Below are 25,633 nucleotides of genomic sequence, written 5' to 3'. Positions count from 1 at the left end.
GGTAGAGCACTAGCCTTGAGCTGAAGAGCTGAGGGACAGCACCCAGGCCCAGAGTTCAGGCCTCATGACCGGACCCCGCGCCCCGCGCCCCCTAAAAAAAAAAAGATGATGCTAAGGCCAGGCGCCAGTGGCTCATGCCTGTAATCCTAGCTACTCAGGAGGCTGAGATCTGAGAATTGAGGTTCAAACCCAGCCTGGGCAGGAGAGACCATGACACTCTTATCTCCAATAAACCACCAGAAAAACTGGAAGTGGTGCTGTAGCTCATGTGGTAGAGTGCTAGCCTTGAGCTGAAGAGCTGAGGGACAGCGCTCAGGCGGAGTTCAAGCTCCATGACTGACAAAAAAAAAAAAAAAAAGATGATGCTAAGTGAAATGAACCCTAAGATATGGACACAAGAGGTCTGTATTGTTATTGTTTTAAATGTACCATGTAATTTTTTTTGCTGTTGTTTCCTTTGTATGTTTTTTGCCCTTATGGCATATCTCCTGTTATCACTGTATTCGATTTTGATACCCTGCAGCTTGTATAAACATGTGTCTAATCTGGGGAGGGGTAGGGGAATAACTAAACGTTGAAATATGGACACAGGATAACTCTTTGCAACAAAGATACCCACAGGACAGTATATTGGAAATGCACTTTACAACTTCAGGGAGCGAAGCGGGGGAGTGGGGATAGGAGTGTATGAGCTGGGGGAGGGAATGGATAGTAAGACAACAAGGAAGGGAAAGGGTAACAATGATCAACAAGTAATGTACTCATTGCCTTACTCATGTAACTGTCACCCCTCTGTACAACATCTTAATAAAATAAAATAAAATTAAAAAAACACAACTATTTACATCATGGGCCAGGAAGTAAGAGGAAGGGGCTGGGGCCACACGATCCTCTGTAAGGGCATACCCCCAATGACCCAAGGACCTTCCAAAGGCTCTAACTTCTTAAAAGTCCACAGCACATTCCAACAGCCCTACCTAGGCACCAAGACTTTAATGCAGAGATTTTTTTTAGGGGGGGGGACATGTTTATCAAAACCATGGCAAATCCCTGCCTGTGTTTCTTTTTCTTTTCTGTTTTTTCTAGATGACTAATCTTTAAATTTATATAAGATATAAAGGACTCAGAATATCAAAAACATGGAAGAAAGGCAGAACAAAGTTGTAGAATTTGCACTTCTTGATTTCAAAGCTTATTACAGAGTTACAGATATCAAGATAGGATATTCTGACAAGAAAGCAGATTAAAAAAACAACAACAACTCTTTTACACATCTGATCAATTAGTAGGGGAAAGATCAGCTTCCCTCTCTCCAAATGGTGCTGGGACAACTGGATATCCATTAACAAAAAAGATGTTGGCAGATAACTACCTCATACCATACACAAAAATTGACTTGATATAGATCACAGAACCAAATATAAGAGTTAAAAATATAAGACTTAGAAAAACTCAGAAGTAAATCTTTGTGTAACTGGATTAGGCAATAACTTGTCAGATATAATACAATGCACAGCAAAGGAAGAAAAAATAAACTTGTCTTCATTAAACCTTAAAACATTTGTGCTTCAAAGGACACCACAAAGACAGCCTATAGAAAATAAAGTATTTGGAAATCATTTATCTGATAAGAAATTTTCATCTAAACTGTAGTAGGAACTCTTACAAGTAAAAAAAGGTAATCTAGTCAAAAAAGAAAAAGCATTTAGTAGGCATTAATCTAAAAGAGATACACAAATGTCTAACAAGAACATGATGCGATGCTCAACACCATCTGTTGGAGAAATGAAACTCAAAATCACAGTGAGATGCTGCTTCATGCACACTAGAATGGCTTAAGTGCAACAGGCAGAAATTGGGATCCCATACATTGCTGGTGGGAATGTAAAATGGTACAGTCACATTGAAAGATAGTTTCTTAAAAATTAAAAGTAGAGTTTCACACAACCTAGCAATTCTTCTAAGTATATATTCAAGAGCATTGAAAACATGTTCACATAAATACTAGCTAATCTAGTTTCATTCATAATAGTCTCAAAGTAGAAGCAATCCAAATATTCATCAAGTAATAAGTCAATCAAGAAATATGACATATCTAATATAATGTATTTGGGCAGGAAAAGGAATCAAGTACTACAATATGCCCGGACTTTCAAAAGATTGTTAAGTAAAAGAAGTTGGACACATAAGGCTAAATATTGTATGATTTCATTTAGATTTAGAGACAAAAAGTAGATTTGGTGATTGCCAGGAGTCTGGGGTAGTGACTGATATTTGGGTATTGTGTTTCTTTTGGGATAAAAAAATCTAAAAGTTAGATAATGATGATGGTTGCACAATTCTGTGAATATATTAAACACCTGTGAACTGTATATTATAAAAGTGATGAATTTTATGTTATGTAAAAATAATGTCAATAAAATAGTTTAAAAATCATCCCTATCACTCTCTGGGATTTGAGGCATTCCCCTTGCAGTTAGTAGCTCACAACATTCTTTGAAGAAGCTCATTTCCCCAGATTCTTAGCTTCATACACTAAGTAAATGAAGTACTGAGCATCAGAATCTGCTCACTATGAACATCAAATTTAAAAAAAATGTCTTTATGGAAGAACACTCAATTCTTGTGATTTTACTTTGAAATTAGGTGGGATTGCTTCATGCCTTCAATAATTTTATATCCTATGAAATAAAGACGGTCAAATTTGCAAATGTGACTGCAGATCATGGCTAATATGTGGGTTGTTACAGATAAAATCATATTAGTCTGAGTTTTGACAGGTAAGCCACACTTTTCTGCATAAAAGGGAAGCAGTGCATTTGTGCCTTTATTCCTCACCAAAGAAAAAGCTCTTGTCCTTGGCATTCTTTGGAAGCTGTTGCTCTGACTCTCCATCTCCTCAGCTATAAAATGAAATAGCAGTTTATTACAGGGTTGCTGCAAGATATGTTGGGCTTAAGCTTTGTAATTTACAATGAGCAACTATAAAAATGTCTTATGAAACAATCGAAATGTTCTGGAAACTGTTAACATAAGAGACTCATTAATGAAGAAAATGAAGTGGGAGAGACTTCCTAGTTTTCTGTCCAAACTTTAGTTTTTTTTTCAGTACTTGTGTTATGCAGAACATTATGTTTTAGATGATGTTCTTTGTTAAGTAGCCAGGTACTTCCAGCTCATCCGTGTTCAGATTTTCCAAGCTTGTTATTATTTTGTGTGAGCTCTAGTTCTATTTTTATAGAAAAATAAGAAGATAGAAAATAAACAACTTTCTGGATATTAAGGATAATAGACTCTCATAATGGTGGTAGTATAAAAAATTTTGGGGAAAAATTGATCAGGTCACTTCCTAAAAGACTCCTGTTAGTTCTGTTCTTGGCACCTGGTATTGGCTTTAGTTAAGTGATATAATATTGTAGACTAGTTTATAAGGCTAGCTCATTAGTTTACTAGCTACTAGTATAACCAAACAACACATAAAAGGCCCCTAATAACAAAAGTAATCCTGAGGAGAAAGCAATGCTAGAGGATACAGCATTGTACTGGCACAAAAACAGAGGATGGATAATAGTGAAATACATTGTGTCTATGTATATAGATGACATAGGAATTTCACTGAAAGTTGTACATAAGGGGATGGGGATGGATGATGAAAGAAGGAACATATAGAGGAGGTCAATCTGACTAAAGTACAAAATACAATGGTGAGACCCCTTTGTACAATTAATATACATTAAAAATGATGAATACAATGAGTGACAAGAAAGTAAAACAGGTTATGTTGGGGAATAGAAACTAGCAGGAGGAGGAAGGAAGAACAGAGAGGCCATATAAGGATAAAAACTGGTCAAAGTACTTTATATGAATGTGTATAAGTAGAACAATGAAAGCTACTGGAATTGGTTTAAGAAACAACAGGAAGAATAAGAGCAAAGGAGAGGATGAGTTTATGGAAATACCGCAAAGGAAGCCTCCTTATGTAATTCTTGTACACAATCAAAAAAGGAACACATATATCAGTTTTCTATTTGGATAGTTCTTGAAGAGAGCCCACCACTTTCATAATACACGTTTACACATTAGTGTATTGCCTATCGGTAGTGGTTTTAGAATCACACAAGCTAGATTCAAGTGGTGCCTTGTCAACTAAGCAGCAGTTATAGTTCTTGAAGAAGCAACGTATTAAGCCTCAGTTCCCTTATCTAAAAAAAAAGAGGAGCAGTAAAAGTGTCTATTACTCAGAGTTTTTGTCACAATTAAAATTCTTCATGAAAAAAATGTGATACAATGATTTAAACATTCAGGAAATATTAACTATTACTATATCTACAAGGGTGTATATGTCCATTATCTGTGCTAGGTAACAATCTATGTTATTTTTTAAGTAACTTCTATAATTTTTTTATGACAGTTCTGGGGCTTGAACTTAGGCCTTGTGATTTCACTTAGCTTTTTCACTTGAGAATGGTGTTTTACCACTTGAGCCATAACTCCATTTCTGGCCTTTTGCTTATGAATTAGAAATAAGTCTCATGGAACTAGCTGCTGGTGATTCTCAGATCTCACCCACTTTAGTAGCTAGGATTACAGGCATGAGTCATCAGTGCCCTGCTAAGTACTTATATTTTATGTGACTGAATCAAAGCTTTACATTATAACACATATACAGAATGTTTTGGCTATGACACATAAAGTCTTTTATGTCTAAAAAAGTGCAATGTAAGTGTCACTTGTTCTGCATTACCTCATTTGTTCCATATTTTCCAAGAGAAGCTTATGGGAGCTGAATGAAAAAAGTACTAATGCAGAAAAAAAATCAATCTGATGGACATGAATGCAGACATCAAACTAGCCTAGGGATTTATTCGATGACACTGCTTTACTGTTAACCTTCATTCATATCATTTATTATTTGGGGGAACTGCTGCACAGAGACTAGAAAAGTGAATAGAATAATGATGTTTTTATGGCTCCTAATGTAGATTGTTATTGAAAATCTGTCAATTTTACTGGCAAGCTTTTGGCTCAAAAAAGATCTTCATTTATAATTTGCAAGCAGTGATAACTAAAATTATGGGAAGTAACTGGGAAATAAAAAATAACTATTATGATGAAAACTACATAATTATCTTTCTCATTAAAAACAGGAGGCATTCCATTATCCTTGGGATGTGAAATATACTCTTTAACAGCTGCTGTTACTGAACTAAAACACTTCTGAATGGGAAGGAAAATACATTACTGATCATCTAAATGATGAAAAATAAATGGGTACAAGGTGCAGAAGATCAGTAGGAAGTACTCCCCACATATGTGAATGACAGAAAAGCCACCTACAGATACTTCAGGGGTCCAACTCCAGTCCTCCCTACCCCTAGATTTCTTTCTTTCTTTTTTTTTTTCTTTGTTGGTCATGGGGGCTGAACTCGGCTTGAGGACTGTCCCTCAGCTTTTCAGCTCGAGGCTAGTGCTCAACCACTTGAGCCACAGTACCATTTCCAGCTTTTTCTGCTTATGTGGTGCTGAGGAATCGATCCCAGGCCCTCAGGCATGCAAGGCAAGCACTCTACCGAGCCACCTTCCCAGCCCATCCCTAAATTTCTTTTAGGGAGGTTTTCTGAAGTTGTCACTTGATGAGCTGGTAGGAACCCTTGCTTTGATAAGGGAATCTGGAATTTTCTGAGAGGATCTGCTCCTTTTACTGGGGTAGAAAGGCCTGGAGTTGGGGCAACAACTCATTTGTGATAAATCATGTTACTTGTCAAGTTGATTGGATTGGGAAATGCCTAGAAACTTGGTAGATCACACTTGTGAGCACATCTGTGAGGATTCTTCCAGAGAGGATAAGACATGTAGGTCAATGACTGAGTAAGAAGACCCCAAATGAATAGAGGAAGCACTGCCCAGTAGTCTAGAGGCCCAGTAGAACAAAAAGCAGAAGTAGGAGGCTGGCACTCTTTTACTGTTGTCATAACCTATGGACATCAGACCCTAGATTCTTAATCCTTTCAATGTGGAATTTCTCCAGGGCCTCTCTAGGCAGTGTCCAGGCCTTCAGGCTAGGAATGGGGCTGACATCATTGGTTCCCCTTCTGAGGCTTTCAGTTTTTTGAATGAGCTACTTCTTTCCCTAGCTCCACAACACACAGATAGCCATTGTGGGACTATCCAGCTGGTGATCATGTAAGCCAATTTAATAAATCCCCTCTTACATATACATGGTACAGGTCTATTCTTCTAGAACACCCTGAATAATACATCATTTGAAAAGTCATTTCTATTTACTTCACCAAGGAATTCTGTTTTTGTGTAAAGGCATTTCCTAGATATTGTCTATCTTGTCCACACTGCAACTTTCCCCAGCATATTCTCTACTGTTGAGCGAGTTTACCCTGAGTCATTGGGTCTGAAGAACCCTGGATACTATGGTTATCCTGCATTAGGGAACAGAATGAAAAACAATTTGACCATCATACATGGTGAATAAGATATTGAGTACAAACAAACTCATTAAAAATTTGGTGAATGAGACAAAATATACATATATTTTACTTTAATCTGTAAAGAAAAATATGAACAACTAAAAATAATGGTTCAACTAGGCGATAGAAAATAATCATTTGCTGAGATACCCTGCTGTCTGGTCTGGATAGAGCATTATACTTTTTTTTTTAAAGATCCCTAGTAACAAGAGAACATTTGAGAAATAGTCACTCATATTCATTCCAAAAAAGTTCTAAAATAAGATCCATAGGAAGTTATCTAAAGCATCAAAGAATCACATACTTTGACTTCCTGATTGGCTAACTCTATGAGAAGAAAAAGAACTATAATTTTAAGCACTTAGCTTATTTACAGGAGGAAATGATATTCTAAACTCAAGTAGACTAGCCTTATTGTCAGGCAGTTTAAAAGCAAAAGACAATGAAACATGTTTTATAAGTATTTTTCTAGCATAAAATCATGATTATAGAAATTTAGAAAGTATATTTAGAAAGTAATTATACAAATTCAGAAAGTATTTTTTTCTATGAAATATGAACCTCCTCTTAAATACAATTGCTTGGCAAGCTGAAATGAAAGATAAAATTGTTTTTCATAAGTACACAGTTCTGTGATTACCAATAGTAAATCTAAGTTAAACATTTTAAAATCTGAGAAAGGAGGAATTACATAAAATTCTCCTTGAAAGTAAATAATAGAAAAGAGAAATATGGTATTCTCCTGCCATAAAATAATATATTTTATGTCATAATTTTTATACTATACATTAATATGTTAAAAGAATAACTTTGTGACCATTGTGTGAACTTATGGTAGATTGTTTTCAGTTTCACTTATTTAAAAATAAAAGAACTGAGTATTAAATGATAAACCTAGGTCAGAATAGAAGTGATAAAAGCAGAGTATATTTTTAAAACAATGTTTGCTGTCTGAGAGGGTATATGTTAACATTCAATTTTAGTAAGCTTTTCCTCTAACCTCCATTTAAAACCATACAGAACTAAATCATTTATGACCAAAGTCTGGCATTTTAAAACAAGATTGTTGGATGAATGAGTGGACTGTGAGCATGTTACTGAATGTCTGCCGCTCAGACATGCTCAACAAAATCATCATGCCTTCAGAAGAAAAGTAAAGCAAAGGTGAGAGCCTGCTCTAGGTTGAGCATAGGATAAAGGAGAGATTGATATGATCAGAGCTCTTAATTGGAGGAGGTCATGTTCTACCTTTCTTCCTTATAATGGGCCAACTCTTGCAAGCACTAATCGCTGCAGATGTGGAGATATAATTGTATACTGGTACATAACCCTATTATCTGGGGAGTATATGGAAGATGAGGAGTTCTCGTGTAAGAACTCCATAATGACACAGGAGAATACCAAAATGACACAAAGTAGATAGCATGGGCGTGGGTTGGTGGCTATTTTCTATGCATATCCTGATAGTTTGAAGAGACAGGAGAAAGGGAGGCAAACTAGGAGATAAAGGCAGTGCCATTAGAAATGTTAAAGTGCTGGTGTTAAGGAAATGATGATGGCACAGCCAGACTGATTTGAGCATTCAACTGGGTACATTAAAGACAGGGAATGTCACACTTAATAACTCTATAATTCTCTTATATGGCATCTAAGGATCTAACTCTACTTATTTAGTATGATTGCATATGAATATATCTGTCACTGCAATAGTGGCAAGATGGTTGTAGGCTGCAGGTACAGGACAATTCTTTCTTTTGTAAGCTGCTTACAGAGAAAGCTCATCCTTTACCATTCTGGGCACCTGAGGATGTTCACATAGTTATGGCAGGAAATCAGAAAGACTGTCAAAGACACATAATGCCCAGTAGAAATCACTAGGGAATAAGTAGAAGTGATTCTTGCAATTTCTTTTCCATAAAGGTACTAACAAAGGTTAATCTTTTTTTTAATAAGGTTTTTTTTAATTGTGAAACTACTGTACAGAGGGGTTAGTTATATGAACAAGGTAATGAGTATATTTCTTATCAAGCATTGTTGCCGCCTCCTTTGTTTTTCCCCTCCATCCCTTCCCTCCCACCTCCACAACTGGGGTAAACAGAAAGTGCAGCAAGCATCTGCTCAACTTTAGCTGTAAGAAAGGATTGGTAGAACTAGTAGAAATACTTTTAAAATTGATTTTGACTGTGGGACAGTGCTATCTCTTCTTCAGTTTGTTATATTTTCTGTAATGTTATAAGCAACTAGCAGTGGGATTTCTGTGATCAAAAAAACCTCTACTTCATTTTCATAATAAAAATTAGGCTAGGGATGTAGCACAGCAGTAGAGTGCTTGTCTAGTATGCACAAAGCTCTAGGTTCTATCCCCAGCACTTCAAAAATATATTTAGTATATGACACAAGTGGGACTTAGGAGCAGTAAACATTTATTCAATACATATTTATTAGGCTCCTGCTATGTGCATGGCATATTGCAGGCACAACAGAAGAGACAAAGGCAAAAAGGACATGCACAGTTCAAGGGTACTAAGTTACAGATAGACAACAAGAATCCGATGTGCTGTTGCAATAAAGGGTAACTACAGATTATAATAGTTTACTGTAAATTTCAAAAAACTAAGAGAAAACATTATTAAAAGTTTCACCATAAAGAAATGATAACAGCTTGAGTACATATGCTTTGTCTGATAAACAAACAACATATGCATGTATGGAAACATCATCCCATTAATATGTGTAATTTTTATGGTTTCCTATATCATTAAAATTTATCTTAAAAAGCTGAAGGGCAGAGAAGATACTGACAAAGGTAATACTATCATAAAGCAGAAAAGGATGAAAGCTTTACAATTTTAAAGGTTTCAAATATCCTTTTGGAGAAATTCAGAAGAGATGTGGGAAAATAGGTGTTTTGCTATATCATTTAGGAAAGTCCATACAAAACAATTTGTTAGAAGTCTATTTTCCACCTATGGTGCATTCTTACTTCCAGTTATTTACTTGGGTGAAAATGTTTCTGTTTGTCACTGTGTCCCTGGAAATGTTCCCCAAGTATCTACATAGTCATTCACTTCACATTTTTCTTAAGCTATATCCTGTTTGGAGATCAGCTGAGAGGATGGCTGTACTTGGATATTTCAGTGAGCATTTTTCCATGGTAATATATTTCCATACTATTTTAAGTATATAGAAAGGACAAGCAACTGAGGAATCTGCACAGGGACCAAAGATCTGTGTGCCTTGGCTTCTCTACAACCACTGACTGGATAATTTCCAATTCAGAAAGAGTAACTGTGATTACTGAGAAAGGTAAGAAAGTCCATATTTAACTAATATTTTGACTTTAGATGGGTTAGCTTTTATTTAAGACAGGGAGTTGGAAATAAAAAGTTTTATGATATAATTAAGGGTTGAGCACTGACAACACCTTATTCTTTACTTTAGCAATGTCTTTGCCTCTTTTAAAAGGCATACATGTTGTCTATTGATATCACACATGTAATTTATTTGGGCTCAACATGCTTTTGGATTAATTTCTTTCTAGACAAATTATACACATTTGTTACATGCATGAGAAGTTAGCTTACTATGATCTGATTGAAAAATCACTACTTTCCCCCTTTTGCTTTATCATTTAGCTACTGAAAACCTGTACAGCAATTGAATGTCATTTGTCAGAGTAGCAAAGAAGTTGTCTTGCCATTTTCACATTCCAATCATCTGCTCATCTGTGTCTCAGAAGAACAAATGCAAAATGCTTTTGATTTAACTTAATGTATCTTTTAAAAAAATCCCAAATCTCTTGAACCATTTGTCTTCTGGGCACAGAAACATTTGTTTGCTAAATATTCAATCATGCCCCATGCCAGGAACATCAATAGAGCTTGCCTGATTAACCGTAGCACAGCATATGTATGCTCAAGATGAGAATGATTTCCCCAAGGAGCACGCACTTCCTCTGCTGAACTCTCTTTCTTAGAAGGACATGCAGATGGGCATTTGGACACTCATTTCTGGATGTACAAAATGATTGCTCTTGCTGAGTTGTAATTTTGAAAAGATAATTTTAATGACTCTTGAGGACCACCTACTTGGAGCAGATGGGACCCAAGCTCTTTGTAACGGCACTTTAATGCTGTATGAGTCAAGATAGAACACTGTATCAGCCTTTGTGAAAGAGGATGATCATATTTATTTATATTTCAAATACAATTTTAATTCAGTCCACCATGAAAAAGTATTCTATGACATTCTTAAAAGTTCTATATTAAAATACACCTATACTATTCCAAACATAACTTTTGATTGCAGTTTAGAATTTGTAAAAAACCAGTTTTTACGTGTGTCCAATGACAATTGACAACACCCTTTATTTGGACACTAGCAAGCAACAAGAGCTAGAGCAGATGGAGATTAAAGAGGACAGTTATTTGTATAAATTATGACTAAAGATAATCATAGAATAATAAAAACTTAATTTTTCTTTGGTGCTAAAGACTGACTATTCAAATGTATATCAATGTAACTTAAATGTCTTCATAACAACTATCTTCAAGAAGTACTTCTATTTAGGAGATGTTACAGGAAACTGTGAAAGGAATAATTTTCTTTAGGTGACAAAATGATAGAACTATCTTATAATGTGTTTTTGTTAGCTTGTAAATAAATAAAATGAAATAAAGGGTTGGCAGTTGTAAAGAATTAACTTGTATGATGCTTGATATTAAGAGGGTTAGAAAAAGTGCATTTTGTAAACATCTTTACCTGTAACCAATACTGTAACAGAGAAATGAGATAAAACAGGATTTGTATGGGGTGGAAATATGAATATTTGGAGAAAATGATGGGATTCTTTTAATTGCTCAAGATGAAGTCCATTTCTCAAAAAGTTAGTTATATGCTCTTTTAACTGAGAATATTTAAAGATTTCTTGCAAAAATTCTTGTCCACAGCCAACATCAGCAAGGTATCTTTTAGCAAAAAGAGATAGAATGTTAGTTTCTAGATAGACTAGATTTTTTTTTCAGGTAAGTGGTAGGTTTATTCATCGTTCCGGCTGGCACCAGGCCATCTTGGTCCTCCACAGGTGGGGAAAGGCCTGGGAAAGAGAGCTGGGAGAGCTGGGAAAGAGAGCTGGGAAAGAGAGAGAAAAGAGCTAGAAAAGAGAGCTAGACTAGATTTTTTAAATCTTCCTCACCTGCCTATAATAAGGCACAGCCAAATCATAGAAAGTTAGGCCTTGTTTTCATAGAAGAGCTTTATGTGAACAGCCTAAAAGGATGACTCATACAAAATAAATAATATATTTATGTAGTAGATTTATATTTGTAATTCATAAAATTCAGGAATAACAATGCAAGACAATATATTAGAAACACTTCTATCTTTTCCAAAACATAAGATAGCATTTGTAAAGGCTACCCCAAAATATAAGCAACCACATTTTGACTAAATATCCTTCCTATTTTCTGTATACAGGTGTGTAATAGAGCAATGCAAAATAATTAGTTGAGTATGGAAAGGTGAGTAGATTATAACTTAATCCAGAAATACAGTCTCATTAGGAAAAAATATACAAAGTGAAATAAAATAAAATGAAAACTATTGAGTGCTAAAAAAAAAACCACTTGAAAACCCCACCACTAGGAGAGGACTAACAAAGGCCTTTTAATCTGTTCTTTGTGTATTTGTCCTTGGTAGACTAGATGCAGAAAGATATGTAAGCTTTCTAGTTAATTTGAATGTGATAGGTAGTCAGCCCACATAATTTGTGTCCACATATGAATGTTTTAACTGGACTGTTATACAAGACAAATTGCATGGCCTTGCCAATATTTTCTTGTATGTAATACAAGAGCTTTTGGAAAAAAGATGACAGTACTGTTTTTCTAGGAAAAAATTAAATCGATCGATAAAAGTATTAATAATACCTAATTCAAATTTCAAATCAGGTGCATATATTGGGAGTCATGTTGGAGATAATGCAAAATACCAAACAGTAGCACACTTCTGTTTTTTTTTAGATACTGTGACAATGTGAAACTCAGTTTTAATAGCTTTCCTAAGATAACTCATTTTGTACAGTAGTTTTGATTTTATAACTTGTCATATTTCTGCAAAGTGTTTTTCAAATGAGAAGCACAACTTAAAAATTATACCAGACATATTATATGTGGCACAGTATGGGAAATAAAATGTATGCTAGCAGAAAGTAAGATAAGAGAAAATGCAAAAATTCATACTTTTGAGGCTCTTCACATTATTATTTCTGATGGGAATTATTAGCAACTTAAATTACAAAGACAGTTTATCATTGAAAGCTTCTCTTCATTAGCCTTTACTACTATATATACTTTCCTTCTATCATAATAACGTGATTTCATTTTACTTACTTTTAATACTACTAAAAGCATTTAATTTTCTTGAAAAATACTCACTGGTCTAACATTAAAAAAAGTCTTTTAATTACAAGTTACAAATTTCAAGCACAATAAGTAATCTAATTATACTTATTTGCCCACCATTATTTATAACATTATGTTTTCTTTGACTCTAATTATGTTACTCTAATGATGTAACATTCTAAAATTAACTCCTTAACTCTAATTATGTTACTCTAATGATATAACATTCAAAATAATATAAGTAATGGTAAGGACATTTCAATAAACTAAATAGATTTTTTTCTTCAGATTGTAATAAATAACCACATAAATATATAATTTAATATTTCCTTATTTGTACAGTCAATAGACAGATGAAATTTTACTATGGGAAAATAAATGAACTAACCCTCCCAAGGACCCCTTCCCCTTCACTCCAAAGATGAAGAAAACCAATCAAGAAAAGGAAGGTATAACAAATTGAGTTTGTTTAAATACAGTAGAGCATTTTTGTTCATTCTATTTTGTATTCTGGTTTGTATCTTGTTCTCTGTAGAGAACCCTAAAACTTGATAGTACAGCAAGATTCCTCATCTTCTCTCCCTGGAGTCTACTTTGAACAGGCTTTCACTAAAGGTAGTCCAGGCAGGAGCTAATGCTACTGGTCACATTAAAAGACAAGATATACAGGTGAGGGGGAGCAAGCTACTATGCAGTGAGAGTTTGGGTAATGCTTGGGTAAAATATTTGTTTTCAGTTTTCATGTAGTTGATTTTAAGTACCTGGCTACATAATGAACACCAAAGGAGATCAGAAATAGAATAGCTAGCAGTTAAAGAGAGTAGTTAACAGAATAACAAACTAAACTATTTAGATCTGGTATTGTTCATTTTATCATGAAGCTCTACTGCTGCTTCTGTTGCATATTCTTCATCTAGATGAGACAGTAAGTTCCCCACATGGTCTTATTTGAAATGTAATTCTCCATGTTTCTCTCATTTCCCAGAGAACTATTATTTCCCACCTGCCATGATTAGAGTTAATCATTTGGGTTTGGTAAAAAAAGATGATGCTGTGTGTACATAGGAAGAGGATGAACTTGTCCTATCAATAAAATGGTCTGATGTTAATTGGTTAGATCAGTCTATACTGTAGAAGAACTAATGATTGGGATGAAGACACAACTAGATGCCTAAGATATCCAATCTTATAGTCTTTCCAGCAACATTTATAAACCAATTCATGTATAAGTGGGCGTATAGTGGGCTGTGTTTGGTGTTACTACTAGTTTCAGCATTCTCAGAAGCAAGAATATGGTGAAAAATAATACTCCATGTACTATGCTGAAGAAACTCATCAAGAGTTGCAAATCCCATAATTTCTGCCTGAATAATCCCACCATGTGCTCAACTGGCTTTGAGGGTAGGAGCTATGCATTTAGTCTACATCATACCATCCAAAGGGGATTCCTAAGAGTTATTTCAAAAGCTTTGTAAGCATACATAAACATGGCTTTTTCTCATTATTTCTATAAATTCTATATAAAATGATTTATATATTTTTATTAATGACTTTATATTTTGCTTTTAAACATATTTTCAGTAAGTTATTAAGAGTAAGATTATTAAAAATAATCTTATTTAAAATAAGATTGAAGAAATTTCATACATAAATTCATTTCACTTGGGGATAAGGTTGGCAGATGTATTAGGTTTTTGACAAAATATTTTCAAACTATATTCAGTTTGATTTTCAACAAGTCTTTTAAGAAAACTTTTTAAGGATTTACTAATTTATCACACATTTATAGTCTAAGTAATTCCAAACAGAACACCTTGTCTAAGGCAAGTCCCAGTACTAATTCATGATTCATTATCTAAACTTTAATTGGTACAACTCTTGAAATTCTAGGACCATATGGAAAATAATGAATCCTAATAGGTCTAAGGTGAAAGATGGCAGGGAAATGAGGAAGCCAGAAAACTGTCAAATCAGAATGCTTAGCAACTGCAACACAGTTTCCCCAGAGATCTAGAACATGTCCTAGTGCTTTACTGGTACTGCTAGCATATAACTAACTTGTAGATTATTTTTCATTCTGGAAAACAAAGATTAAAATAAAAAAAACAACCTTAAAGCTGGTTCCTATAATTAAAAATGAAATTGATGTTAATAATAAAAAGGCAGCAATAGAATTGCCATAACAACCCAATGCAACTGTTGACTGACAGCAATCTGCTGCATTTTTATAAATAGCACTTGATTTCTTCCCTTATATTTCAACTAGTTTTAGTGCATACTGGAGCTAATGAAACAATTGTGATTTAAGCAGGGTACCTCTTCGCTGCTGTCATCGCCATACAAATCATCCTCCAATTGGATGTCTGTCCTCACCATACTGTTATCCTCTTTTAGATCCAAAATAAAGGAACATTCCTCTGGGGACATATTCTGCGTCTTCCCATGAGGTGCTGATCGAGGTCTAGATGAAAATGTGAAAATGTCCTTTGGAACCATCTGGGTTTCATCTGCCTGTTGGTCAGGTTCACTGTTCTTGATGGCTTTTGTCCACAAGTGTGGAGTGATGCAGGAATCGTCATCCAGAAGCTGGGACTTACTGCTGGATTCTAAATGGGGAGTGTGATCATCATTTTCAGGAAATACCCACTCATCTGACATTTGGAGAAGATGACAAAAAATTAGAGTAGTGTTCCATACAATTGTCATTTTAGGCAGATAGTTAGGTTCAAATTTCTTGTTGAAACAGATTTCTGAAATAAGACAGAAGCCAAGGAAGACAATTTATCCACCATCTTGTAGTTTGCTAAACACTTAACCCACAGTTCAGTGCCCATAGCTACAGGCAACTCATTTTCACATCCTCTCCATTTGAGTTGAAACACTAGCCAGGAAATTTCTCAGTCTGGATTAATTATCACCTGTCTTGCAGCAAGTTCTTTATTGTACAAACTCATTAATTTGACATTGCAGAGGGGTGAAATATCCAGAGTTTAAAATTTTGAATTACTAGCATCTTCTTACTGCAGGAGGACAGGGTCCAGTATTTAACCAGCTTCTTTAAACCAAGTATCTGGTCATTGTTTGGATTGCAAATGATGGTAGAGAAAAGCCAGAGGAAGATGACAGTCTATTTCTTTTCATTCTCCTGAATGAAATAAGGCAATTCACAGACTAAACTGCACAGAAATATCAGTAATATTAGCATGGTTAATATGACTGGTGGCTTCTACTTGGTAAAATGTGCTTTTTATGTTTAGTTTGTGGGAGAATGTTTTGACATAGAAAATCTTTTTCCGTATTTTTTTTTAAAAATGTTGCCTACTGAGATATTTGATTGAACATTAAGAACTTTAATCTTTTACATGATATTAAGATAGATGATAACATCATGATCCAAATGGTTTTGCAGCATAGTCTTTATAATATCATTAAAAAGCATGCTTATTTTTTTCTTTAAAATGACAGTGGGAAAAATTAAGCATTTTCTCAATTTGTTCTATTTTTCTTGAAATGTACTTTTTCAATGCATTATTTCAATGGTAAAAATCCTGCTAGATACTAGTGGCTCATGTCTATAATCCCAGGAGGCTGAGATCTGAGATTCTCAAGGAAGAGAAGTCTGAAGCTCTATCTCCAATTAACCAGCCAAATGCTGGATTAACAATGTGGCTCAAGTGGTAGAGCATCAGTTGTGAGTGAAAAGCTGAGCAAGAGCAAGAGTCCCTGAGTTCAAACACTGGTACTGGCACATACACAAAAAATTCTTGTAAGCAACTTTTCTAGAACCATACTATGAACATGATCATTTACACTTGATTCATTGTAGTTATGATCACAATAAAAGATACTAAGAGACACCTAAGACTTCCAACTCCAAACCCTATACTACAAAAGCAAAAAGAAAAATGAAAAATAAAAAAAATCACAAAAGTTTAATGAAAGTAATTTTTTGGGAGGGCGATGCCAGTGCCGGGGCTTGGGTACTGTCCCATGGCTTTTTTTTTTTTTTTCTCAAAGCTGACACTCTACCACTTCAGCCATAGGTCCACTTTCACTTTGGGGTTTTTGGTGGTTAACTGTAGATAAGAGTCTCATGGACTTTCTTGCCCAGGCTGGCTTCAAATGGTGATCCTGCTCTGATCAAATTGTGAGTAGCTAAAATAATTGGCATAAGTCATCACCACTGAGCTAATAAAAGTAATATTGATGGCACAGATACAAAACATCTCACAATGCATCTGTTTTGTGTTGAGACAAGATCTTATTGTGTGGTTCAGAATGGCCTTGAACCTGCAGTATAGTCACTTGAACTTCAGGTCCTCCTGTTTCTGCTTCCTTAGTGATAGGATTACTGGTGGGTACCACCATGCCTGGCCTTGGAGTTGTTTGTTAACCTAAGGACATCATTATTAACCTTGACTAGCTTGTACACTGGGTGATAAATATACACTAGTTAGAGGAAATTGATAAAGGTATGACTCCCCTATTTTCAAAGAAAGAGTCTGTTGGTATTTTACCAGTGGCAGGTTGAATCTGTATCTTTTAATCATCTTCTCAGAGGGACTATGTAGAAGTTCCTGAGTCAGTGTAGCTATGGGCAAGTAAAATGAGCAAGTTCACTGAACACTTCTATTTTAGACAGAAAATCCTTTTGTATGTTGTTAGGCACGTAGTAGGCACTTTATAAACAGCACAGAAATGCAAAAGTTAAAAAAATCCAATGTGTTGTGTTATAAGCCTGGATATGTGAAGGTAATTGGAGGAAAAGATGTTGAGAATGCTTATTAGGCAAGTAAACAATATTTATGACCTTTTGCCAAATGTTTTATTAACTGTCAAAAAGTCAAAATAAAAGGAGGGTTTTTTTTCAACAAAGTAACTAATTATCTCACTACTACCACAGCTTTTTTGGAATTTGTACTTTTACTTCAAGCATTTCCATATCAATTGTAATGAATAATTTGGTGTGTTTTCTTAGGAAAATATGTAAATTACTGTGTAATCACAATATTGCAGCAAACAAGATAAATGCAAGAATGATCACCTAAACATCTAATTAGTTTCTCTACACAGTTAGATTTATGCTAGAGACACTAATTGCATCTAACATTTTAATGAAGGTTTCAACATTGCATAAATAAGACTGACAAACTACAAACAATTTTCATTTATTTTCCTTTTTTCCCTTGCTCAGAAACAATTTGCCTTTGTAAAAGCAGCACACACCTGCTAGGCAAGATATGTTGATGGGCTCAGTGTTCTTGGCTTCAACCATCTCAATTTCTAAAATGATGGAAAAATGCAACAATAGATAGTCTTTGGGGACTGTGACAGTATCATGGGAAGACTTCAAAGTTTTAAACTTTCATGGTGAATGGCACAACTTAGACCTAATAACTTGAAAAGAAAAATATTTTCATTCATTAAAGTCTCTCATAAAATTAAGTTTTTTAAAGAAAAACAGATTAACAAAAGATGATCCATTTCAACCAATGGCTGCATTATGACTTTTCATACTGACTGGATTTGAACTATTTGGTGTAAATGCATTACAGTTAGCATGCCAACCTGAGAGATCAGCAGACTGAGGTCCTGGAGTATTGAGTTCTTTTTTCTCTGCTTTTTCTTGGGTCACAGTGGTGAGGGTAGCTGCTGCTTCATCTCCATTCTTGTTATTTCCCGAAGAACCATCTTCATTGGAATAAGTTACTTCTTTTGATATTTATAAAAAGTAATTTTTGAAGAATGAAAGAAATTTGGTAAACTTTTCATTTTGATTATTTGAATACAAATGAGAGTAACACATAATTCATTATTTTTTTTTCAGTTTGAAGTTTTAAAGAAGTTCACCTTAAAATTCTTTGGTATCTGCCCAGGGACATTTTAGATTTAACTTCTACAATATGTAATAAAAAGGAATTCCAAACCTCATACAATATTAAAGGGCCTTATTCTTTCTTGGGTTCTACACATGATGTAGTAATTGAAAATTAAAATTCTTACAAAATATGAGTTTTTAAAAAACTTTTATTGAAGGGGGTGGGAAGGTGGCTTAGTGGTAGAGTGCTTGCCTCATATGCATGAGGCCTTGGGTTTGATTCCTCAGCACCACACAAACAGAAAAAGCCAGAAGTGGCACTGTGGCTCCAATGGTAGAGCACTAATCTTGAGCTGAAGAGCTGAGGAACAGTGCCCAGGCCCAGAGTTCAAGCCCCACGACCAACAACAACAAAAAAAATGGTTATTGTAGAGGCAATATATGGAACGGTTACAGTTTCATGAATCAGGTAATGAGTACAGTTCTTTTTGAACCATGTCTCCCCTTCCCTTGCTTTCTCCAAGTTCAAAGTGTGAGTTTTAACCAAGCTCTTTCCTTTAGTTCCTTAAGAAAATGAATGCAGACATTATTTGAATATTAGATTTTCTGTCTGCTCTTTTATAAAACTAGCATAAAATTTAGAAGGCTGAATTTCAGCCAACCCAAGAATCCCACATTTTTAAGAAATCATGTTAACAGATGTATATAAGATACCCTTTGGGCTGGCTTCAGGATTGATTAATGCACATACATACAAATCTACACTAACATGCCTCAAATTCACTATTTAAAAGAACAGCCACCTACATTAATGCTTAACTTGTTGCCGAAATTTTAATCCATATTGTTATCCTATGGCAAATAATCCAAAGGGAGAGACTGAAAATGTTAACTGGCAATAAGAGGGAACTTCATTTAAAAAGAAAAGACATAAATACAATCTGAAAAATTATAATAAAGTTCAATTTTAGCAATCTGCAGACAAGAACATCCTATATCATATTTGGGCCTTTTTTTCCTAAAAAAATAAGTTTTATTCAGCCTTTGAAAGTAAAGCAGGGAGTCCTTTATTTCTGTGGTACTATCAATTTAATCAGAAAAATCTCAGTTAGGGCTCTAGAGCAATTCTTTTGCAGAAAATTTGATTTCCATAATCCCCAAAGAACAGACATTTATATTTTAAATGAATTGGTTCATAATCCTTTGAAATTTACAGCCTGCAGAGAGATTCCATTGCCCCAAATAATACACAGATCTAAGATAGTATTGAAATATTGCCATACCACAGGGTGTCTCTGTCCGTAGTCTGCTGGAGCTTTTTAACCAGAATCTTCTTCGGTTATTAGGCTTATCAGTTGATGGTTCTTGAGGGGGATGTGGATGCATAATAGGTAGACTGGCTGGTTCATTTTCATATCAAAGAACAAAAGCCAGTACAGAAATGACTATGCCACTTGAAATAATTCAATAAATATAATTATCACTGCAATGAAAATACTCATCTATCATTCTGACAAAATATGAGGCAATATCAAAACCATAACTTAATCCTTCACAGAAAAGAGGTGTTTATTTTAATTCCAGTTATAAGGATTTTGTTTTAGGCTTTTAAAATTACTGATGGGTTTTATTTGTGCAATAGAATGTTTATAGAGAGCTAAGAAACTCAATGTTAATTATACAAACTGACATGTTAAAAATTATAAAAAATGAAAGTGACAATTTTTCCTTTAAAAAAGAAAGTGTAGCTGAATATGCTTTCAATTAGATCTTAGAGAATAGTTTCCCAAAGAACTCTAGAGAAGGATTCTTAAGTATAACTTAATCTTAAGTAATCATAGCAGCATTTAATATTCATTCCTTCATTTCTTAGAGCAATATAATATACTTCATTGTTTTTCTCACTGAATCTTCACAATGACTCCTTGGGGCAATTATTAGTTAGTATTACTCTAAGAGACAACCTAAATGATGCTTTTCCTGAGCCCTGTGAATCAACTAAAAGTTCCCCATCTTTGTACCTGTTCCTTTTATTCTGAACTATTATTCTGCTGCAGTCACCGTAGGTTCCCCAAAAGTTTAGATTCAGAGGTAAGTATCTTGTGTGGAAGGCAGACTGCCTCTCAAATGGGCAATGCCTTCTTGGTATCTTTTAAAAAAAACAGCCAAAAATTCAGATCATCACCAGGCAACCAGTACCAGAGAAATGCTATACACATTTTAAAAGTGAGAAAACAAAACTTTCAGTGTGTTGGGCTGGGAGGTGGCTCAGTGGTAGAGTGCTTGCCTTGCATTCATGAGGCCCTGGGTTCAATTCCTCAGCACCACATAATCAGAAAAAGCCGGAAGTGGTGCTGTGGCTCACGTGGTAGAGTGTTCCTTGAGCTGAAGAGCTCAGAGACAGTGCCCAGCCCAGAGTTCAGGCCCCACAACCAAAAAATTAAAAAAATAAAAAAAAACTTTGAGTGTGGAAGAGATGTGATCAAGTCTGCATAGATAGTGATAGAGCTGGGACTAGATAATTAGGCATTCATTTGCTTGTAAAAGTTTTACATTCCTTGGGGGGGATATTGCCTTTAAAAATGATTATTAATTTCTAAATCAAATCATAAAAATTCAAATGTTCCCATTTTCAGCAGTTGCTAAGTTAGAGCAGGAAGGGTAGAATGACTGACAGAGAATTAAGTTTTGGATTGCAGTCTTAAGCCTTCTTAATGATTACAAACTATGAATCATATTGCCTCTTCATTAGACTGGAACTTTCAATGTATAAAATGAGACAAAAGTCTTTCTTTTTACCTACAGGGCTTAAAGAGAAAATAAAGAGCACTTTACCAACTGAAAATGAAATTTAACAAAGCAAACTTAAAATACACATGAACTTTCTCCAAATATAGTGATGATAAGTTATTTTACTTCTGCATCATTATCACAAGATAGAAACATACAATGATATAGTAAACTGAAATAACCTAGCAAATAGAATGATAGATTCCAAAAGATAATGTATATATAAAAATTCTAGATGTATTTTGATATCCACCATTATTAAATGGTAATTCCTGGATTTAAGATATCTATACCTGACTATAACTTTTTTTTTATCTTAACAAGAACATTGTTCACTATTTTCACTAACTCTCTGCAAGATTCTTTCTCACCATGAATTGGTATACTCTGCTTTATTTGGTGAATATTTTCTTTATCTCCTTGCTCCTCAGATATTTCTCCACTGGTCACAACACACTTCTCTACTGTGGGTTGCTGGCATGATTGGCTACTTTTGGACCCAACAGATCTTATTGTCTAGAAGGGAAAAGAAATAAATATGACATCTGAAAATACATTAGTTACATTTATTTCCTATATAATTTTATGGAGAAAAATGAACAAATAAATAGTGAGGAAAAATCTAGAAGAAATAACGTTATACAAATGATAGAAAGAGAAATTATTGTAGGAAATTAGAAATGCAAAGAGAAAAAATATCCTAAGATAGAAGACAAACAAGTATTAGTTGCTACACACCATCCCAGGTAGGAGTTGAATTAAGAATCATTTTATCTGTCAGAAATTCTCAAGGGACATGAAAAAAGTATGATATCTAAATATCCATTCATGGTATAGTGTCTGATACATCTCGAATTCATTTTTTAGAAGGAAAAGAAAAACACAGAAAGCACAGAAAAATGTGCTTATATATTTGCATGTAAGTTTCATGAATATATAATATATAATGCATATAATATATAATTAAAATAGGTGAAAATGTTACTATTATTTACATGCCATAAAGAAAAGGTTTTGATGTCTTGTGAAATAGAAACTTTCTGTTTCAAATTTATTCCCATCTCCTTTCCCCAGAACTTATGCCTCATCCCTGACCTTACAGCTCATTCTTCAATAAACTCTTCAAACTTCCATCTTACCTCACTGGATAGTCTCATGTGATTCCTTCTGCCAGACAGTGGAGGCGGCCCAAGAACTTTAGATCCAAAAGCTATGTGACAGACATCTTGGTTTTTACTGTTCCGGATGCTACCTGTTGCTCTGTTGATGAACTGGTCTGTTTAAAGGAAAGTCTTAGTTCATTAATGGGTATAATGACAAACAGCATGTTACAACACTTCTGAAAGTAGTCTAAGTAGTATATAATCTGAATCGCCATCTTCAGCACTTATTAAAAATGCAATTATTTCCATCAGATTAAGATATTTTTAACAAGGTTGAGGAGGGCACCACAGAAGTTTCCAAAAATAAAAAAAAAACCTCTGAGAACTACTACTACAAATATTTTCCTCCAAAACTGAAAGGAAAATAGAGAAGCTACTAAAAGTACATCTTATTTTCTCTTTATGGAAATAATTTAAAGACAATTCTTCAACTTAACTAAATAAATCTTTAATTGGATATCTCTCAGGCAGTTACTAGAGGTTGTTAAGTAGCACAGAATGGGTAAGACATTGTTTGCTTCAAAGGTGTGAAGGAGGTAATAAAAGTTTACAGAATAAAAAATAGACCTTGAATAATTAAAATGTTAAGAATGAGAGATAAAGGAGCACTAGACAGAATAAAGAGCAGAGAAAAGAGAAGAGAAAGGGCAGCTAGTTTTGCTTAGGGAAGAAAAAGAGAGGAGGTCATCCTAAATTTGCTGTTAAATGGGGGACTCCTGGAAGTTTTAGGGTAAAAGCACATTCAAGATAGTGCAGGCATGAGCACCACACCTTTTAAGCACACAGCTATATCACATTTCTGAGCTGCCTCCACATGAATCTGGGCTGCAGAGCTCAGGTCAGGCTAATGGCATATTAGAAGCCACTTCCTTGTTCCTAAGATCTTCTAGATAATCCCATGCTCTCTTTGCTCAACACTTGACAAGATGCAGAGTATTTTGTAGTATGTACCTTCAGGTTTCCAGGGAAGACATTGGATGTAAGAAGCTGGGCATCTGATCATATGGAAGGAACTCTGGATTGAACTAGAGAAGAGGGCCTTTCTCTCACAATTAACCACCAGAAAGGCAGTGTGCTAATTCCTCTAATAGGGTAGACCAGGGTGATGGCTTTTATACTAGTTACTAACTGGAAACCTGTGTGTCCAACATTTTGCATTTTAATATTCACTTGCATCATAATATTTACAGTTTGAATATTAAGATGCCCGGGGAAGTCCACTTTGCCATTAGTTTCTATACCTATATGAGCTACTGGCCACATCCATTCTGACTTACTACCATGAAACAATTCAATTAGCTAGCTAGTTGAACTCATTAGTCTCTATTGTAGAGCTGTAATAGATACTGGTGGTTTGTTTGCTGTCATTTTGAAGGTGTTCAAGCATAAGTTTGAATAGATATTTTGGTTAATGTAAGTTAAACTCAGCCATCAGGTGACTCCCTAATGTATATCTATAATCCTCTTCTTTTCTGGGCTTCACTGCTTATATCCAAATACTTCTTTGTCAGCTCTTCTCTGTTATCTCAAATACTTCAAACTAACAAGCTGGCCTAATGAATAGCACCTTAGTCCATCCACTATGAGCAGTCAGAACTTAAGTGTCAAGTTGGACACTTCCACCCTTTCCATACCTGTTCCATCCTCACTTCTCTTTTTCTTCCACCAGGGCCACTATCCAAGTGACCATTACCTTTCTCCCAGATGACCATAAAACCTGTCAAGGATTTACCATGTAAGCTCTGATGCTCTATCCCATTCTTTCTCCAAAATGTGCAGCCTGAGAGGTCTTGTACAAGTGTGGTTGTATCATTTCTTTCTTCACTTGAAGCTATTCAATGGCTTCTCCTGCTCAGAGGATTAAGAAGAAAGCCTTTCATACTGCCTATAAAAATCTGTTCTGACATAGCCTCCTATCTCATACTGCTCCTTTTCTGTTTGCTCAACAGAAGGTCCTTCTCATCACTGACTGTACATGCTGTTTTCCAGGATGAGAAGGCTTGGCCTTTCCCTTCTGATATTTTTAACTGATCTCACTTCACTTACTGGACAACTCTTTCTGGATCTTCCTCATTCAGGTATGTTCGCCCAGAATAGATACTTCCATAAAATTTCCCTCATATCACAGAACTTGTGGGAGTTACAGTTTTGCATATCTCTGTGGCATCCTATTAATGTGTACTTCTAATGGCCTGTTTCACCCTGAACTAACCAATATCTAACCCCAGACTTGACAGAGATTGGGAACATAATAGAATTGGGCTGAACAAAATGAATGAGTGATTAAATGAGTCAGAAGGCAAGTTGGAGTGAATTATTCTAGTATTTCCAACTATGATTAGAATTGCGTTTTAAGAAAAACCCACCTGGGGGTTTTAAGTGTAAGTCCAGGAGGAAGACTGGAGAGGATTAGAGGACTCCAGCATTTGAGAATTCAGAAGAAAAGGTCAATGCTTATCTGAGTTGTGAGTCTCAGGGCAGTATTGTTACAGCACCACAATTTGATGCCTGTTCAGGACACATTTGCAATTTCCTAGTGTTTACCAAATAGACTTCGCTATGTGTGTTTCTGAATTTTTTCCCTAGGCCATTTATAAAAAACCCATTTGAATAAACAAAACAATGTTAGTTTCTGAGTATTGATAATACAAAGACATTTTAAGCTATTTAGCAAATTCTATTATAGGCACCATTTGCTTTTTTATTATTTAGAAAAAAATTATGTGGGGTTGAAAGCATAGCTCAGTTGGTAGAGCACTACCAACAATGAGTGAAAGCATCAGTTATTGAGTTGGAGTCTTGAACTAAGACATGTCCGACCACCCCCGCCAACCCCAAAGAATGTAAACAACAAAATCTAAATGCTTCTTTTTTTTATTTTATTTTATTTGTGAACATACTGTACAGAGGGGTTACAATTACATGGGCAGGATAATGCGTACATTTCTTATCAAGCATTGCAGCCTCCTCCTTTGTTTA

The 25,633-nt window shown here is 35.0% G+C and overlaps 1 protein-coding gene across 1 annotated transcript in view; it reads right to left on the bottom strand.

Annotated features, from left to right (window-relative positions):
* Positions 1 to 25,633, bottom strand: part of LOC105981307 (chromosome unknown open reading frame, human C3orf67) — a 219,018-nt gene that overhangs the window by 65,644 nt on the left and 127,741 nt on the right. Inside the window, exons 8-12 of the mRNA XM_013010418.1 lie at positions 22,631 to 22,767; positions 21,863 to 22,007; positions 19,985 to 20,101; positions 18,452 to 18,595; positions 15,200 to 15,534 (exon numbers count right to left, since the gene is read on the bottom strand). Of these exons, the coding sequence (XP_012865872.1) occupies positions 15,200 to 15,534; positions 18,452 to 18,595; positions 19,985 to 20,101; positions 21,863 to 22,007; positions 22,631 to 22,767 (878 nt within the window). The remainder of the gene's footprint in view (positions 1 to 15,199; positions 15,535 to 18,451; positions 18,596 to 19,984; positions 20,102 to 21,862; positions 22,008 to 22,630; positions 22,768 to 25,633) is intronic.

Source organism: Dipodomys ordii, unplaced genomic scaffold (genome assembly GCF_000151885.1).
Source record: "Dipodomys ordii isolate 6190 unplaced genomic scaffold, Dord_2.0 Scaffold12, whole genome shotgun sequence".
In the NCBI taxonomy this organism is placed as follows: Eukaryota; Metazoa; Chordata; class Mammalia; order Rodentia; family Heteromyidae; genus Dipodomys; species Dipodomys ordii.
The sequence above is the reverse complement of the archived record's forward strand: the minus strand, read 5'-3'. Positions and strand labels throughout refer to the sequence as shown.